Source organism: Leguminivora glycinivorella, chromosome 25, assembly GCF_023078275.1.
Source record: "Leguminivora glycinivorella isolate SPB_JAAS2020 chromosome 25, LegGlyc_1.1, whole genome shotgun sequence".
NCBI classification, from domain to species: Eukaryota; Metazoa; Arthropoda; class Insecta; order Lepidoptera; family Tortricidae; genus Leguminivora; species Leguminivora glycinivorella.
Window position 1 is genome coordinate 10,733,586 of NC_062995.1, and position 18,163 is coordinate 10,751,748.

General features: G+C 40.8%; 3 protein-coding genes across 8 annotated transcripts in view; 2 read left to right on the forward strand and 1 right to left on the reverse strand.

The window, feature by feature from the left end:
- The window catches only part of LOC125239117 (zinc finger protein 782-like), a 106,205-nt gene that overhangs the window by 22,315 nt on the left and 65,727 nt on the right, over window positions 1-18,163 (forward strand). Inside the window, exon 3 of one of the 2 annotated variants that reach the window (XM_048146612.1) lies at window positions 1,136-3,920. The exons of the other annotated variant lie outside the window; for it this stretch is intronic. Coding sequence (XP_048002569.1) covers window positions 1,136-3,669 — 2,534 coding nt within the window. The 3' untranslated portion in view covers window positions 3,670-3,920. Of the gene's footprint in view, window positions 1-1,135; window positions 3,921-18,163 lie in introns of those variants that run through there. 2 annotated transcript variants of the gene reach the window in all.
- Window positions 9,389-14,676, reverse strand: LOC125239133 (gastrula zinc finger protein XlCGF57.1-like). Its single transcript, XM_048146635.1, has 2 exons — window positions 14,563-14,676; window positions 9,389-10,972 (listed from the first exon to the last, which is right to left on the reverse strand). The coding sequence occupies exons 1-2, from the start codon at window positions 14,639-14,641 to the stop codon at window positions 9,684-9,686; spliced, it is 1,368 nt and encodes a 455-aa protein (XP_048002592.1). The 5' UTR covers window positions 14,642-14,676; the 3' UTR covers window positions 9,389-9,683.
- LOC125239126 (zinc finger protein 782-like) overlaps window positions 17,083-18,163 on the forward strand; it is a 47,742-nt gene continuing 46,661 nt past the window's right edge. For 4 of the 5 annotated variants that reach the window (XR_007178495.1, XR_007178494.1, XM_048146629.1 and 1 more), the window contains exons 1-2: window positions 17,083-17,577; window positions 17,843-17,989. Coding sequence is in view for 3 of the 5 variants with exons in the window: in XM_048146629.1 (XP_048002586.1) it covers window positions 17,256-17,577; window positions 17,843-17,989 (469 nt within the window). In the remaining 2 variants the exon portion in view is untranslated. The remainder of the gene's footprint in view (window positions 17,578-17,842; window positions 17,990-18,163) is intronic. The other variant, XM_048146628.1, reaches the window with a different exon arrangement.

Below are 18,163 nucleotides of genomic sequence, written 5' to 3' on the forward strand. Positions count from 1 at the left end.
TGAACACATCACAAATAATAACATAGCAGGTTCATCAACTATCTATTAGGAATAAACACAATATAATTAAAAATCGGCCGGATGACCGCCGAGATATTTGACTTAATATAATACGACTATGTACAGTTGTCAAAGGTGGACACCGACTGTGAAAGATAAACACATATTTAATTTAGCCGTATTATAACTTCTAAAAGGCATCCAAAAGGCACCATTTGACAATCGTTTAGTGACCACCTTCGGGAAAACGAAAGAAGTTCCGGATTTTTGCCTCATTCGCTCAGAAACAAAAAGTAATAGTGTGTTGTGAGTAAGATTCATGTCACCATGCTCTTATTTTAGCATGGCTTCCATGCTTTAGTTATACTTCCGTGGTTTATCATAAGTCATAACAAATTGAACTTGTACCTAATTACAACCTTGTCATTTTGAATATTAGGTTTAAATTTGCTTACTGCGATTACCTGTCCAATTTGAAGTTTACTGTGACAAAGCTTTAAAGTTTTTTGCAGTGACATCGTAGCTGTCTATTGGTAAACCTTATGTCGTTGCAATAACGTACACAAATAAATAGTTTAATGGTTTATGATGGTAGTTAGCAATTTAAAGGGTTAAATTTCCCTGTTTTGTTGATGCTTTGATACGTATTTGTAATATTTGTAACTATCTTTTTGTAAATAAATATTCTACTTGTAAAAAAAAAAAGTATTTTATTGAGTGTAGAGCTAAAAGTCAAGTAGAGCTGTACAGAAAATTAAAAATTCAATTTAAAAAAAAAGTAACCATCAGATTAAAAAATGAATACTCTAAATGAGTTTAAAAAAATAAAAATCAGTTGGGGTGTCTGAGGTTTTGAGTGGTACCGGAAACACGTTGTATAACAATTTTTTATGAACTTTGGCGCACCCATTTTAAATATATGTGTAGCTCCACAAAACTATTTATATAGTTTGACTGTGGAGTCAGAGCTCGCTAATATGACAAAACAAAAATATCGCTATATTAACCATAATAATCTATTGGACGATCCGTTAGGAAGTAATGACCTTTGCCATTCCTATAGGATATCCAAGAGATGTTTTTAGTAACGCCATATGTTGTAAGGTTTAGTAAAATAAACCTTCTTTTGTTGCAGGACAAACTCCACAGAAGAAATCGAGGGGCGGACCCGACACCTACAGATGTGCTCACTGTAAATATACGACGGTTCAGAAACTACGCTTAATTAGGCATTTGAGTAAACACTGTAACTATACTTGCAACTCAAAGTATTATATGAAAACTCATATCAGACGTCATACCGGGGAAAAGCCCTTTAAATGTGACCTGTGTAACTTCGCTAGCTGCTCTAAAAGTAATTTGCACGCTCATTTAATGACACACACTGGTGACAAGCCATATAAATGCAACCGGTGCAACTACACTTGCAACTTAAAAAAAAGTTTAGTAGCTCATGTATCGAAACACACGGGTATTAAGGCGTACAAATGTAAAGTGTGTAGTTTTGCTACTGCCCACAAGCGTTCTATTGACAGACATATAATGACGCATAATGAGCCAAACAGGCGTGACCAGGTTAGTGATGAAAGAAAACACATTGGTGAAAAACGATATAAATGTGACCAGTGTAGCTACACATGCAACGACAATTATTATATTCAGAAAGTTCATATCAGACGTCATACCGGGGAAAAGCCCTTTAAATGTGACCTGTGTAACTACGCTACCAGCTATAAACTTAATTTAAAAGCTCACCTGAGGACACACACTGGTGACAAGCCATATAAATGTAGCCGGTGTAACTACACTTGCTACCAAAAAAAAAGTTTACAGGCTCATGTATCGAAGCATACTGGTATAAAGCCTTTTAGTTGTGATCTATGTAGTTTTGCTACTGCCCATAAGCGTTCTATTGACAGACATATAATGACGCACAATGAGCCAAGCACGCGTGACCAGGGTAGCGATGAAAGAACACAGATTGGTGAAAAACGATATGAATGTGACCATTGTAGCTACACTTGCAATGACAATTATTATATGAAAGTTCATATCAGAATTCATACCGGGGAAAAGCCCTTTAAATGTGACATGTGCAACTACGCTACCAGCCATAAAAATACATTAAAAGCTCATCTGAGGACACACACTGGTGACAAGCCCTATAAATGTAACCAGTGCAACTACGCTTGCTACCAAAAAAAAGATTTAAAAGCTCATGTATCGAAACACTCAAGTGTTAAGGCGTACAAATGTGAAGTGTGTAGTTTTGCTACTGCTCACAAGCGTTCCATTGACAGACATACAATGATGCACAATGAGTCAATCAGGCGTGACCAGGGTGACGATGAAATAACACACATTGGTGAAAAACGATATGAATGTGACCAGTGTAGCTACACTTGCAAGGATAATTATTATATGAAAGTTCATATCAGACGTCATACCGGGGAAAAGCCCTTTAAATGTGACCTGTGTGACTACGCTACCAGCCATAAAAATACATTAAAAGCTCATCTGAGGACACACACTGGTGACAAGCCCTATAAATGTAACCGGTGTAACTACACTTGCTACCAAAAAAAAAGTTTACAGGCTCATGTATCGAAGCATACTGGTATAAAGCCTTTTAGATGTGATCTATGTAGTTTTGCTACTGCCCATAAGCGTTCTATTGACAGACATATAATGACGCACAATGAGCCAAGCACGCGTTACCAGGGTAGCGATGAAAGAACACACATTGGTGAAAAACGATATGAATGTGACCAGTGTAGCTACACATGCAAGGACAATTATTATATGAAAGTTCATATCAGACGTCATACCGGGGAAAAGCCCTTTAAATGTGACCTGTGTAATTACGCTACCAGCTATAAACTTCGTTTAATAGCTCATCTGAGGACACACACTGGTGACAAGCCATATAAATGTAACCGGTGCAACTACGCTTGCTACCAAAAAAAAGATTTACGAACTCACGAATCGAAACACACTGGTATAAAGCCTTTCAGATGTGATCTGTGTAGTTTTGCTACTGCCCATGAGCGTTCTATTAAAAGACATAAAATGACGCACAGATGTGACCAGGGTAACAATGAAAGAACACACATTGGTGAAAAACGATATGAATGTGACCTGTGTAGCTACACTTGCATGGCCAAGGATTATCTGAAAGCCCATATCAAACGTCATACCGGGGAAAAGCCCTTTAAATGTGACCTGTGTGACTACGCTAGCTATACTAAAGCGAATTTAAAAGCTCATCTGAGGACACACACTGGTGACAAGAAAATACACATTGATGAAAAGCGATATAAATGTGATCAGTGTAGCTTTACTAGCAAGTATAAGGATTACATGAAAGTACATAACAGAATTCATACTGGGGAAAAGCCATTTAAATGTGGCTTGTGTAACTACGCTAGCGGCTCTAAAACTCTGTTAAAAAGTCATCTGAGGACACACACTGGTGACAAGCCATATAAATGTAACCGGTGCAACTATGCTTGCTACCAAAAAAAAGATTTAGAAGCTCATGTATCGAAACACTCTAGTATTAAGGCGTACAAATGTGAAGTGTGTAGTTTTGCTACTGCCCACAAGCGTTCTATTGACAGACATACAATGATGCACAATGAGCCAAGCAGGAGTGACCAGGGCACGTAGCCATATGCACATTGCACAAACGCTTACAATAATATCGCAACGTAGCTATCTCTATCAATTCGTATTGGCGCTACAGACACAGGCTGCCTTCCGAGCGGCGTCATGCATGCATGTATTGCATACATTGCAGTTTCAAGACTATTGTCCCAGATTTGTAAGTTCACATTTTTGACATTTGTTTTGAAGTATGTTGCGATGGCTAAGACGTATCGTTTGCCAAATCTAATGATTAATTTCGAATTGGTTGAATCGATTAGGCCGTATGTACAAGGAGGCGCTTAAACAAATATACGATTTCTATCAACTTACTGAAATGTCATTTGAATCGAAATGACAGACTGCCACAGCACTAGTTTAAAAAACCGGCCAAGAGCGTGCCGGGCCACGCTCAGTGTAGGGTTCCGTAGTTTTCCGTATTTTTCTCAAAAACTACTGAACCGATCAAGTTCAAAACAATTTTCCTAGAAAGTATTTATAAAGTTCTACTTTTGTGATTTTTTTCATATTTTTTAAACATATGGTTCAAATGTTTGAGGGGGGGGGGGCGCACTTTTTTTTCCTTTAGGAGCGATTATTTCCGAAAATATTAATATTATCAAAAAACTATTATAGTAAACTCTTATTAATTTTTAAATACCTATCCAACAATATATCACACGTTGGGATTGGAATGAAAAAAAATATCAGCATCAGCCCCCACTTTACATGTAGGGGGGGTACCCTAATAAAACATTTTTTCCATTTTTTATTTTTGCACTTTGTTGGCGTGATTGATATACATATTGGTACCAAATTTCAGCTTACTAGTGCTAACGGTTACTGAGATTATCCGCGGACGGACGGACGGACGGACAGACAGACATGGCGAAACTATAAGGGTTCCTAGTTGACTACGGAACCCTAAAAATGAATGATAAATTACATAATAAGTAAATCCTGCGTGATAAATTAATATCGTAAAATACTCACTAACGAAGATCCGCAAAAATGTAACATGTGCTAGATTATGTTTAAAGTAAGCGAAATATTGTTTTTTAAGTACTTGATTTTTTTTTAATATTATTACAGGATTTTATTTAAAATTTCATTAGGTTGCGCGAGTTTACGTTTTGTGGACGCTGTCATGTGTCAAAAAGAGGTTCTTACAAATCTGGGACAATAGTAAGAAAGTTCATAAAAACACACTGAAAAAAAAACAGTGCTTGGAGTCCCTCGGCGCGGAAGTAGTGAAACTATAATATTTTGTCAAGTGACCATCACGTTTCTGCTTTTAGTTACATCCATCTTTTTACTGTATTTGCTCAAATTATTGAAAAACAAATATAAACTATATATGACATCTTATTTCGATTTTTAATTTATATATAGTAGTGTGACTACATAAAAAAACACAAATCAAAATATTTGTTAAAATAATTTGATTTGTTCCCATAGTTGCGTATAGATGGCAGCACCGGTCTCTAGCTATATCATAAACCTGTAAAGGTTTCGTATAGGAGGTGCAAGCACCTACTGCTTGCCCTTAGAGTTGGTCAAAGACGCCTAGTCTTACAAAGATGACCATATAGAAGAGAAATTTCGACGGCTTCCGCTGTGGCGAGGTGGCCTAGGGGTGATGGCGTTTGGCCCGGATTGCTAAAAGACGCCGGTTCGAATCCGGCCTTCACCACTGGTGGTGCTCGTCATTTTTTCTTTAATATCTTATTTCGATTTTTAATTTATACATAGTAGTGCGATTACATAAAAAAACACAAATCATAATATTTGTTAAAGTTAAAATAATTTGATTTGTTCCCATAATTGCGTAAATATAAGCTCATTTTGCACTCGATCTAAATATAAAACACACACATTCCAACCAACCTTTCCACCATTCAAAACCATTCTGGGCATTCTGTTCTGTCAAAGACTGAGGGAATAAGTGAATGAATGGAATGAGTGAGTGAGATTGTTACGTTGATTTTTGAAACAAAAGAAAATCTTACCAATTTATTTATAGAAGGTTTAAGGTTCAAATTCAAAATGGGAAAACGAAGTATGGTGGGCCTTACGACTCTTACGAGGTATTAAGCTGCATCCATATACTTACGCCACTGCCTCGAAGAGATTTTCGCTCCACGCTCAACAGGTTGATTCACGAAAGCTGGGAGTAAATAGAATGAACGAATTATTTATTGTATGAGTGACACCACTGACACCTGTGTCGATGCGGAACAAGTCAAAACCTGCACGACGCGCCCGCTCTCTGCTTAAATTGTAGGTAAAATTCTGCTGGCTGAATATTCGGCCGATGGTTAGGCCGAATATGCGGTGTCCGGCCAAACTATCCGTTGCATCTGTAGTCGTAACCGTCAAGAGCCTATTTTTATTGGTTAATCTGTCATACATATAGATTATACATGCACATATGTATTAGCACATAAGTTAATTTTAAGATTTAAATTGCCATACCCATCTTGGGTCCATGAGGTACTGACTATTTCGCATGTAAAAAACATATTGTAATTACCATGGTGCAATAAAGAAAGAATAATAAAGATATTTTCATTCACTCATTCGTTCCATTCGTGCTAGCTCTTGTGGACACAATGTACTATTTAAAATTCGACATTTTCTGGGTTTGTGAATGTGATGTTTATATGAATTTTGTCATTTTCATTTTAGTTCTATTTGATTACTCAGACTTCACCTTTTATTTAATTTGTTAATTTTATTGTGCTGCTTTATTTTCTTCTTTGTAAATGATGATCCTTATTGGGGAGCATTATTCATTTTATTATTTTTAATTTATAATGTAATTTTGACGATTCTGATGAGAAGATAAATGTAATTTTGACATGTAAGAAATTTGTAGTGTAATTTTTATTGTGAAATAAAGAAATCTAAATCTATTTTTTTTTTGATAGACACCTTTATTCATGGTTCCTACTGTATTTAATATGGAATAAAAGTGCTGAGTTATGTAAAGTTAATTTATTTTGGTTAGTTTAATATAATTAAAGTACCTCTGGGTCACAAACATCCTAACTAACTTAGAACTCAAAGGCTTTTACTCCTTTTTGAAGTTAGTAAATATTTTTATTTCTATTGGATCTACTACGGGACCGGCAATTTAATAAATACGCACTTAGTTAGAATAGTATTTTATGCAACTGGCGTTTAAATGAGGTCAAAATTGTTAATAAAGACGCCACGAGTATTTTTTGACTTAGTTAAACACCGTTGCATACAATACTTTTTCTACTCCCGAACTGTTTTTCGTCATTTACAGGGTCGAGCATAGATCGTTAAAACCCTACATAAAAGATGGCCGCCCCACCCGGCGCCCCGCGCACCCGCGCATACGATATAGCTCTTAAAGCATTGTTAGGTAGCCTTTAAGGGATATAGCGTGGGTTCGCGGGGCGCCGGGGGTTGCGGCGGCGCGGGGGAGTGCGAGCGACAGGGTGAGTGCAGGATCATTAGGCAGCGTTCCCACTTATACGTCGCGTGTCTCGGGGCGCGCAAAGGGCGTCCGCGCCACGCCACCTGAGTGTAATTAAAAAGCGTCTCCTCAGTACATTTTGTATAGGAAGGACGTAAGGCGCGCCGCCAAGCGGCGCGCGCCGCCGCCGCCACGCCACCTGGGGCGCGTCTTACGTCTTTCCTATACAAAATGTACTGAGGAGACGCTTTTTGAATTACACTCAGGTGGCGTGGCGCGGACGCCCTTTGCGCGCCCCGAGACACGCGACGTATAAGTGGGAACGCTGCCTTACAGGGGACAAGTCAAAATATAGGGAACAGTGCGAATTTCACGAAAGTTATTCTAGAAAACCATTAAAAAGTAGTTTTTACTCGTGCAACTTAGTTTTTAATAGTTTTCTAGAATAACCTTCGTGAAATTCGCACTGTTTCCTGTATTTTGCCTTGTCGTCGGCCTCCCCTCTGTTCCTGCTTCACCCTGTCGCTCGCACTCCCCCGCGCCGCCGCCACCCCCGGCGCCCCGCGCCCCCGCTATATCCCTTAAAGGCTTCCTAACAGTGCTTTAAGAGCTATATCGTATGCGTGGGTGCTCGGGGCGCCAAGTCCCGCCTGGCATCTTTTATGTAGGGTTGTAAATGGCGAATAACACTACTACGAAAGTAGAAAAAATATGTTTTTTTTCCACTCCTGTACTTTCATTTCTTCATCCTTGCACACATCTATAAAACCCTATCTTGTAGATGTCCCCAAAAACGCATTTTGGAATTTTTGGATAATCACATAGTATCTTTTTAACTGACTTTAAAATCTCAAAAGGAGGTAATCAACTAATTCGTCTGTACCTTATAGGCTTATATATATGTTTTATTTTTTTCTTGCTCCGCCTCGAATATTCTCTGCTTTGCACAAAGGTTGACTGGTAGAGAATGCCTCAGGGCATTAAGTTCGCCTTTTGTTCATTAAGTTGTTCTTTTGTGCAATAAAGTTTAAATAAATAAATAAATACTCAATGGAGCGATTAGAATTTTTTTACGATGTATGTAAATACAGATTGGGACCATTTTTTTATCAAAACCCAGTTCTGATGATGGGATCCTAGAAAAATCGAGGGAAGTCCTGAAATCTCAAAGGCGTACATATGGTTGTTTTGTGTTTTAATTCAAAATCATGCATATACATTCAAAACAGTGACATTTGATTTGGTGAAGTAGAACTGCTGATGATGATCAGAACCATAGATTAAATATAACAAGATCATACCATCCCATACATTAAAATGCGACCGCCTAAGACCGCGCTTACACTCCACCACACATAGATGGCGCCACAAAAAAATGTCTTGTAGCTTTCGATTATAGTTGTAGGTGGTTTTAAGTGTCACTTTTGACATAGATTTACGGCTCGGAATTGACACTTAATGCCAATCTACAAATAATCGGTGGCAACAAGACATTTTTTGTGGTGCCATCTATGTGTGGTGGAGTGTAAGCGCGTTCGTAGGCGGTCGCATTTTAATGTATGGGATGGTATGATCTTGTTATATTTAATTTATGTCAGAACGGAACTCTTCAACGACGCATAGCACGTGTTAGTTAGGCAATGTATTCTCTTCATTATGTTTGTTAAGCATGTTAGGGGATTCAACCCAAATTTGCCAGACTGGAGAAGTACCTCCGCCTTACAGAAGACCGCAGCCAAATAGCACAAGACCCTACACATACTGTTGTGTTCCTGCCGGTGAGTAAGGCTGCCAGAGCTCAACGACAATTATACACTAAACAAACATACAACTACATATTTGGTTGAACTTGATGTGCCGGTTTGGAAAATCCTTTCTTATACACAGTATACAACTATACACTTAAAAGGCATCATTTTGTGAGTCAACAGTTTGACAATTATTAATAGTAAGTAGTAGTAGTAGTAAAACACTTTATTGTACTAGAAAATAATACAACACACAGGAAAAAGAGCTTATTACAAGTACAAAGGCGAACTTATCCCATAAATAATATAATAATATTTCATTAATTCAATCATCATCATCATATCAGCCCTTAATCGCCCACTGCTGAGCATAGGCCTCTCTTCTAGTACGCCACTTGTCCCGGTCCTGAGCTAGTCTCATCCAGTTGTGACCCGCAATTTTCCGGATGTCGTCCACCCAACGAGCTAACGGATGCCAGGCGCTTCTTACATCTGTGAGCGGCCACCATTCTGTTAACATTTTAGTCCATCTGCCATCACTCTGCCTAGCAACATGTCCCGCCCAACTCCATTTTAGTTTGGTAATGCTAATGACGAAACCCACGTCTAGCACCTTGGTGCGACGACGGATCTCGGCATTCCTCATTAATTCAATATAGTTTTAAAACTATTGTTCATTGCATCAATAAATCATGTACCTACTAAGACCTATGTAAGACCTTTATTGTACTGATGAACATGATAACAATGGATTAAATGAATATGAATAAATTGCTCTGATATTTAGTATAAGATGATAATTATTGTATATTGTTGACTATTTAAAAGTGCTTACTGTAAGCCTATTTGAATACAGAATATTTTATGACTAATTGCGTACGTGCGGGCCCAGGCCTCTTTTTGTGAGTCAATAGGTGCATCCGTAAATACGTTGCTCTCTTACCCTTGTAGTCACATTGACTACACTCAAATGGTCTGTCGTCAGAGTGAGTAGTCAGGTGAGTCTGCAATTGAGATTTATGTCTAAACTTGTAGTCACATTGACTACATTCGAAAGGTTTTTCGCCACAGTGAGCAAGCAGGTGACGCTTTAATACTGATTTTAGTCTACATTTGTAGTCACAGAAACTACAACTAAATTGCTTCTCGTTATTGTGAACCATAAGCTGAGCATGTAAATCTGACTGATGTCTACACTTGTAGTCACGTTCATTACACTCGAAAGGTTTTTCGTCAGAGTCAGAGTGAGTGATCAAGTGAGACTTTAAATTGCCTTTTAGTCTACACTTGTAGTCACAGTGGCTACAGCTGAAAGGCTTCTCGTTAGTGTGAGTCATCAGGTGAGACTTTAAATTGCTTTTTTGTCTACACTTGTAGTCACAGTGACTACACTCGAAAGGTTTTTTGCCAGAGTGAGTAGTCAGGTGAGATTGTAATTCTGCTTTTCGTCTACACTTGTAGTCACAGTGGCTACACCTGAAAGGCTTTTCGTCTGTGTGAGTCATCAGGTGACTCTTTAAATTGCCTTTTTGTCTACATTTGTAGCCACAGTGACTACACTCGAAAGGTTTTTCGTCAGAGTGAGTAGTTAGGTGAGACTGTAATTCTGCTTTTCGTTTACACTTGTAGTCACATTGACTACACTCGAAAGGTTTTTCGTTAGAGTGAGTAATCAGGTGAGACCGTAGTTGTGATTTTCGTCTACACTTGTAGTCACAGTGGCTACACCTGAAAGGCTTTTGGTATGTGTGAGTCATCAGGTGACTCTTTAAATTGCCTTTTTGTGTACATTTGTAGTCACAGTAACTACACTCGAAAGGTTTTTCGTCAGAGTGAGTAGTCAGGTGAGACTGTAATTCTGTTTTGCTTTTACACTTGTAGTCACATTGACAACACCAGAAAGGTTTCTGTTCAGCGGACGCTGCGACACGATTAGACAGGGCGGCCGGGGCGGCTACGGGGCGGTGCGGGCGCTCCGGCCCCAGCACGAGCTCGTCCTTCACCTCGTGCTCGATGTACAAGTCGGCCAGCATGGCTGCCTCGCTCACGCCGAGCCCGGCCGTGCTGTCCGACCACTCCTCCTTCACACGCTCCTCTTCATCTAGGAATAAAGGTTCTTCCTTCACAGGGGCTGAAACAATAAATATCGTAATAGGATCAACTCGTAAGTCAAATACATATATTGCAGTATCAAAAGGCCTGTATGTCAACAAAGGAACTGCTCCTGACGGTAAACACCAAAGTTCATTTATGAATTATGAATGTGCCAAGAACTTATTTATACCACTACGCTTACTTACATTTGGTCAGAAATATTTTCCTAAGAATGAAAGTTTACTAAAGTCGTGGCAACATTTCAACATTTCAGTTTTCATTTTCAGTTTTTAACTGCCTGCCTGCTTATTAAATAATCAATAAATAAATAACATTTGAAGCCTTTCAGGATATCCTTGTTGACCGAATATGATACTGAAGTGAATGTTTTCTATCTGCCACATCAGTCAAACAAAAAACATCAACTTCTGATACCAAGCGGAGTTTTGAATGAGGCATATCTGAAGACTTCAAAATGTATATTACTGGTATCCTATAGGTTTTCTAGTACAACCTCTAGGATACCAATAATATAATACTCTAGGGTTAGAAGAAACCTCGAACAAGATGGGAGGATGAACTCAATCTCACAGTGGGCCCGAAGTGGGGAAGAGTGGCCGCAATGGAAAGAGCTAGAGGAGAGAGTTAAGAGATAAATAAATATTAAATATTAAAATAAATATTAAAGGACATTCTTACACAGATTGAATGAGACCCACGGTAAGCTCAAGAAGGCTTGTGTTGTGGGTACTCAGACAACGATATATATAATATGTAAATACTTATATACATAGAAAACATCCATGACTCAGGAACAAATATCTGTGCTTATCACACAAATAAATGCCCTTACCAGGATTCGAACCCGGGACCGCGGCGCAGCAGGCAGGGTTACTACCGACTGCGCCAGACCGGTCGTCAAAAGAGATATACTCTTATTCTGAAAAAAGGGGCTAAATAGATAGATTGTAGTGTATAGGATTGTATTTGATTATTATTTTGTAAAATGTATTGTAATGAATAAAATGGGTGTTATATGAAAAGTGTGCCGGAATGAACTCTGGTAAGGCTTCGGACTTTTGTAGTACAAGGTCCTCTTGCTATACTAATCTAACACTGCGGGTTTCATAGAGTTGATGTGAATAATAATGCCGAAATATTAATTCATGCAAATATAATTCATTGGAACTAAAAACCTAAGGGCCGATTACATGGGCTCAAGGCCGATTAATCTTAAAGTCTAGCCGCTTATGGTCTACACGCGCGGTGTTGTACGATAGACGACTACGCGTATCTTTGGCCAAAGAAAACGGGGGGAAAATGTTTGTGCACTCACGAACTCGTGGTCTCGTCGTTTGCAGCGCCGGTACCGTCAGGGTACGGGCGGAACGTCGGTGGCGGCGGTGGGCGACGAGCTCGCTGTAGTTCAGGTCGCGAGTGTGACCCGTGAAGTCCTTAGCTTGGTCGGCGGCGGACCAGGCGCCGCGCGACTCACAGCCCGGGTCCGGGAGCTGTAGCTTGCGGAGAAAGACGCCAGCGCTATCAGCGCATCGTTGACGCGCCCGCGCCAAAGGCGCCGGTCAGACGACGCCGGCGAATGATGGGGGGGGACGTGTAAAGCACCTTGAGGTCGCCGGCGCTACCGTTACGGCAGCGCTTGGCATACAGCCCACGTCCCGTCAGCTGTACTCTACGGTGGGGACTCGGGAGCCTCGCGGGCTTTCAACACACTGCACGCACGCACACTTCACACGCGATATACGTTTTCTTAGTTTACCAACACAAGAACTACGCCTGGCAGCATGTCAAGGCGCAATCAGCCGCCTGCGGCGGCGGCGGGGACCGGATCAGAAATTAATCAACGGAGCGCGCGTGTTCCCGTATTCGATCCTGTGCTCATCTGTCAAAACCGTCAACCGAGCCGACCCACGAAAATCTGCGTTCCGTTTGTTCGGTCCGCTCTCCATATCAGACTCAATCCTATTAAAAAACCTTGAATAAATTAAACTTCAAACCGTATCGACATTATTTATACTATTTAATAATAGTTATCACCACACGGGATTTAATAGCAGTTCTTAACAAATCTTTGACCTTTTTCTATTTGTGTCTCCCCTCCGAACTACGTGAAACGAAACGCACCAACTTTTTCTATTTGTCAAATTCTGACTTATTTCTACCGTACATTCTCTAACCTATTTCGAGTAACCAATATCTAATTACTTTTTTGGAAATACCGAAAGATATGGGATGTGATCGGATTTACTAAATTCTACGTTAAAAAAGGGACATTTTGGTGTGCGCAAAGTCTAGTTCTGTTTTGTAATTACTGTGTACTAAGTCCTAGAAGTTTGACATAGCCTAGTGTTTATATCGCGGCATATCTGAAGTTCAGGGCTTCTATATGGCCTAAATGAATGCAAAATTGGGAGTTCAGAAGGTAAGCCACGATTTTATATGGGCATTAAGCTTCGGTGTATGTTTTCTGTGGAAAAAAACGGCATCGAAAACCGATGGTGATATTGAGGTTAATTTTCATATAAAATGTATGTAGTATCACTACAAGATAGAATAGGAATACGCAAGTTTCCTGTACTTAAAATACTATATTTTATATCATGCACGAAATAAAGCACCAGATAATTATGAGAAAGACATTAGTAGTATACTCTGTCAAACAAGACCGTCAGTAAATAAGAACAAAAAAAACTATAAGTATCCTTTTCTATAGCATCCTAAAGAAAAGGATGCATATAATTTCCTTTGTTCTTATTTACTGACAGACTTGTTTGACAGAGTTTAGGTAGTTATTTATAACACAAACTCTATTTTAAAAATCGGATTAAAATATAACTAAAAAGTAAAGGAGCGAACAGTCAACCGTGACATCACTAAATTTGTTTCCAAATTAATTCTTTATTAGCAAACCATAATGATATTTTTAAATAGATACTGTTTGACTAGTAGACAAGTAAATGCTTATCATGAATGTTACACATATTGGTATCTTTGACACTGTCACATCACTACACATTGAGGAATGTCATATTCCCCAAATATTCCCAACCATTGCAGGTCTGTAGCTAGAACTGCCCTACCTTATGACCCCATTGGTCTACCTTAAGGATCACCACCTCCTTTAATAGCAGTTTAACAGGATTTTGACACATTGCATCCCTAATCCACCCATTAATCATGATGTGAACTCCAGTAGGAGCTATACTATTTGGTTCTCATTATTTATTTTTGGCATCTGTATAAATCAAGTGAAACCCTTATTTTTAGCAAAAATCCAAGTTTAACCCACCTCTCACAAATAGATGGGTATCCGGGTAGCATTTTCGAGCAAGTCTAGAAGATACTATACTCATTGCTAACCATGTGTATAAAAAAAAAATAGGACATTCTTACACAGATTGACTGAGGCCCACGGTAAGCTCGGCTTGTGTTGTGGGTACTCAGACAACGATATATATAATATATAAATACTTAAACAACACAACTTATACCAGACCACTGCCTCTAGAGTTCTATTTAGTTTTGTTTTCTACTTAATGTAATATGTACCCATTATTATATACCTATGTAAATGTCTGAAACGTCTGAATAAATGAAATGTGAACTTACCCATTTCCGACTGGTCCGTCTCGGGCTCCAGCTTCACGCGCGCCGGCGACATGCTGCCAGACTCAACACTCGTCTCCATCTCTCACGATCCTGCGTCACAACTTCTACTCTCAATATGCAAGATATTCGTGTTCTCACACAATAATAAATAATAAAAACAAAGATGAGTGTGCAACAATCAATAAAAATTCCCAGAAAGAGCGACGAGTTGAGATCACAACCAAGCTCTATAATGTTTATCAACAAATCGACGTCATGGCAACGCGGCGCGGCGCGGTGGCAACTATGGAGATTGGAGATTTAGGGTGCGCGCACACGGGCGACAAAGTTGCTAGGCGACTTTCGCATTTGTATGAAAAGTTGCGTCGCCTCGTGTGCGCACCTTCATACTAGCCCATAGACCGAGCGACGGAGACAAAACAGTTTTGTCTCCCGTCTGTGGGGGCCCTTAGGCCCCGCGCACACGGAGGCAACAGTTGCTCGGCGACTTTTGTATTTGTATGAAAAGTTGCGTCGCCTCGTGTGCGCACCTTCATACTAGCCCATAGACCGAGCGACGGAGACAAAACAGTTTTGTCTCCCGTCTGTGGGGGCCCTTAGGCCCCGCGCACACGGAGGCAACAGTTGCTCGGCGACTTTCGTATTTGTATGAAAACTATGAAAAGTTGCGTCGCCTCGTGTGCGCACCTTCATACTAGCCCATAGACCGAGCGACGGAGACAAAACAGTTTTAGCTAGGAACATACTACGCGGACGTCCGTCGTAAATCGACCGCGGACGGGAATCTGGACAATGGAAATACACATAACCGTGCAAACTATCGGTCGACGGACGTGGACGTGGCCTTGAGCGCATGGACGTCCGTTCGAAATCTGGCTCGCTGGATGTTTTGTTCCGTGCACACTGATCGGTCGCGGTAGGTAGTAGGAGGTAGGGCATAGCGAATGATATTCCGCTTTGTGTGGTAGGGCACAGCACAGCGGATATCGTCTCGCTCGAATCTAGAGCAGAGCCCAACTGGGGAAGTACCTCCGCCTTACAGAAGACCGCAGCCAAATAGCACTAGACCCTACTCATAGTGTCGTGTTCCTGCCGGTGAGTAAGGCTGCCAGAGCTCAACGAGGGTGCGGTGTGCTGATGACGGGAGGACTTACGGAACTAACTTGTTCCGTCTGTTGTCCTTTGAGTCGTCGGCAACCCGAACCCTCCTTGGAACTTGTACACTCCTTTTTGCTGTGTACTTAACACAGCAAAAGGGAGTGTACAAGTTTCTAATGGGGTGGCAACGCGCATGTGACACTGTTTGAGTTGCAGGCGTCCATAGGTTACGGTGACCGCTTTACATCAGGCGGACCGTATACTTGTTTGCCACCGACGTAGTATTAAAAAAAAAAAAAAAAAAAGCTAGGAACATACTACGCGGACGTCCGTCGTAAATCGACCGCGACCGCGACCGATCAGTGTGCACGGAACAAAACATCCAGCGAGCCAGATTTCGAACGGACGTCCACGTGCTCAAGGCCACGTCCACGTCCGTCCGCGGACGGGAATCTGGACAATGGAAATACACATAACCGTGCAAACCAGACAAAACTGTTTTGTCTCCGTCGTTGCGTCGTCTCATGAAAAGTTGCGTCGCCTCGTGTGCGCACCTTCATACTAGCCCATAAACCGAGCGACGGAGACAAAACAGTTTTGTCTCCCGTCTGTGGGGGCCCTAAAAAGAAGATATTACCATAGACTAGTTCTATAATCTTTGGATACTACGGACGCAACTTTTTAATTTTTCATGAAATTGAGAGCTTATCCAAAATAGTTTATTGGTACTTCAGTGAGTTCAGAATGAGGGTTTAAAAGTTTTGATGAACTGGTAAGAATTTTACAACTCGGCATCGTATTTTCTCAATATTGTCGGAATATTCTTTTAAATTCTTGTCATATAAAATCGGTCTTTCCTCTACTTCTTCAATTAAACGACAGATATCAATGTCGTCTTCGGCAATCTGCATTTAAAATTATATTTATTTCGACTAATAACATACGTTCGCCCAAGCCAGGCCAGTGATAACTGTCAAAATGATAACCGACCGGCGACTGTTTTGTCGCCGTGTGCGCACTTGCATTGAAACCAATAGGGAAGGAGACAGTTGCGTCACAGGCCTGTCGTCGAACCCTGCGACAAAAAAGTTGCGTCGCAACGTGTGCGCACCTTCATACTAGCCCATAGACCGAGCGACGGAGACAAAACAGTTGCGTCTCCCGTCTGTGGGGACCCTAAGGGCCCGCGCACACGGGCAACTGTTGCCGGCGACTTTTTTGTCGCGGCCATGGCCTAGTATGAAAGTGCGCACACGAGGCGACGCAACTTTTCATACAAATACGAAAGTCGCCGAGCAACTGTTGCCGCCGTGTGCGCGGGCCCTAAGACTGTCTGTTGCCGGCCTATGTATGGGTTTTTGAACGAACGCCACTGCATCAGGAAAAAAAAAAGCAAGATGAGATGCTATTCGACAGCCGACTTTATTGTAGGAATTGTAGGTTGGGTTGGAATTTTATAATATAATAGTCATGAATCGTCTGTCCTCATAAGTTTTGAAGATATAAATCAATTATAATTCATACTTGTTTGAAAACAAGTCCTACTGCTGTCCACATGCTACAAATAGTGCCACTGTGTTTACAAATAGTTTACGATGGAGTCATCAGCATTACAGGGCACTGAAAGTATTACCGTGAAGACTGAGCCCGGTGAGGATGCGTGTATGACGGATTTATCAACGATCGCAGTGTCTGTGAAAGTGGAGCATTTGCTGGACGATGTGTGCGTCAAGGACGAACCTAGACCCGATGGTGTGTGTATAAACAGTGAGCCATCGAGCTCAGAAGTGAGTGTAAAAGAGGAGTCAGCCAGCGCGCGCGTGGCGGCGGAGCTGTACGCCGGCCACGCGGTGAAGGACGAGCTCGTGCTCGGCCCCGAGCTAGTGGAGCGCCGCCCCGTGCGACACGCATCAGCGGGTATGTTGTCCGGCATTATTAAAAACGTACGACTCGCGGCAACGGGTTAGTTGTGGGCTCTTTTAGAGAAAGATTTCACACATAAAACTTTATTCAATCTATTTGTGTTTGGATATATTCAGTTATAAACCGAATAACAACCTTAGACCACCAACAATATAAATATATGCTACCTAAATGTTCATATCATACCATAATTTAAGTAATCAAATTTTAAGCAATCATATGGGAACATGGTTTTTGTTCAAGTCTGTGATTTTTTCAGCGTCAAATGGGGCGATCAAACAGCAGCAGTTGAGTGAGATTGTCCCCAGGGGACCCTTCCTAAGAGACTGCAGTGTGCGGTTGAATCGTCTTGACATGGACAAGCTTCTCACGCACATTCGGAGTACAGACCGGGACAACGAGTCAGGTATATAATTATTACGTGACAAGATCTATCTGGCAATTTTTTTATCTTGGATCATTGATTCAAGTTTATGTAGGTTGTCAATATCAATAACCTAATTCTATGTAGACTCTTATGTAAGAGTTTGGCTATCGGGGGTTTTGTTTTACTGGTAATGTATCCGGGACAACAGTTCAC

Excerpts from the sequence above, each read along its gene's own strand:
- LOC125239133 (XM_048146635.1), bottom strand. The coding sequence starts at position 14,641 with ATGGAGACGAGTGTTGAGTCTGGCAGCATGTCGCCGGCGCGCGTGAAG. Across the intron at positions 10,973-14,562 it reads GACGGACCAGTCGGAAATGG|CCCCTGTGAAGGAAGAACCT; the intron begins GTAAGTTCACAT and ends TTATTGTTTCAG.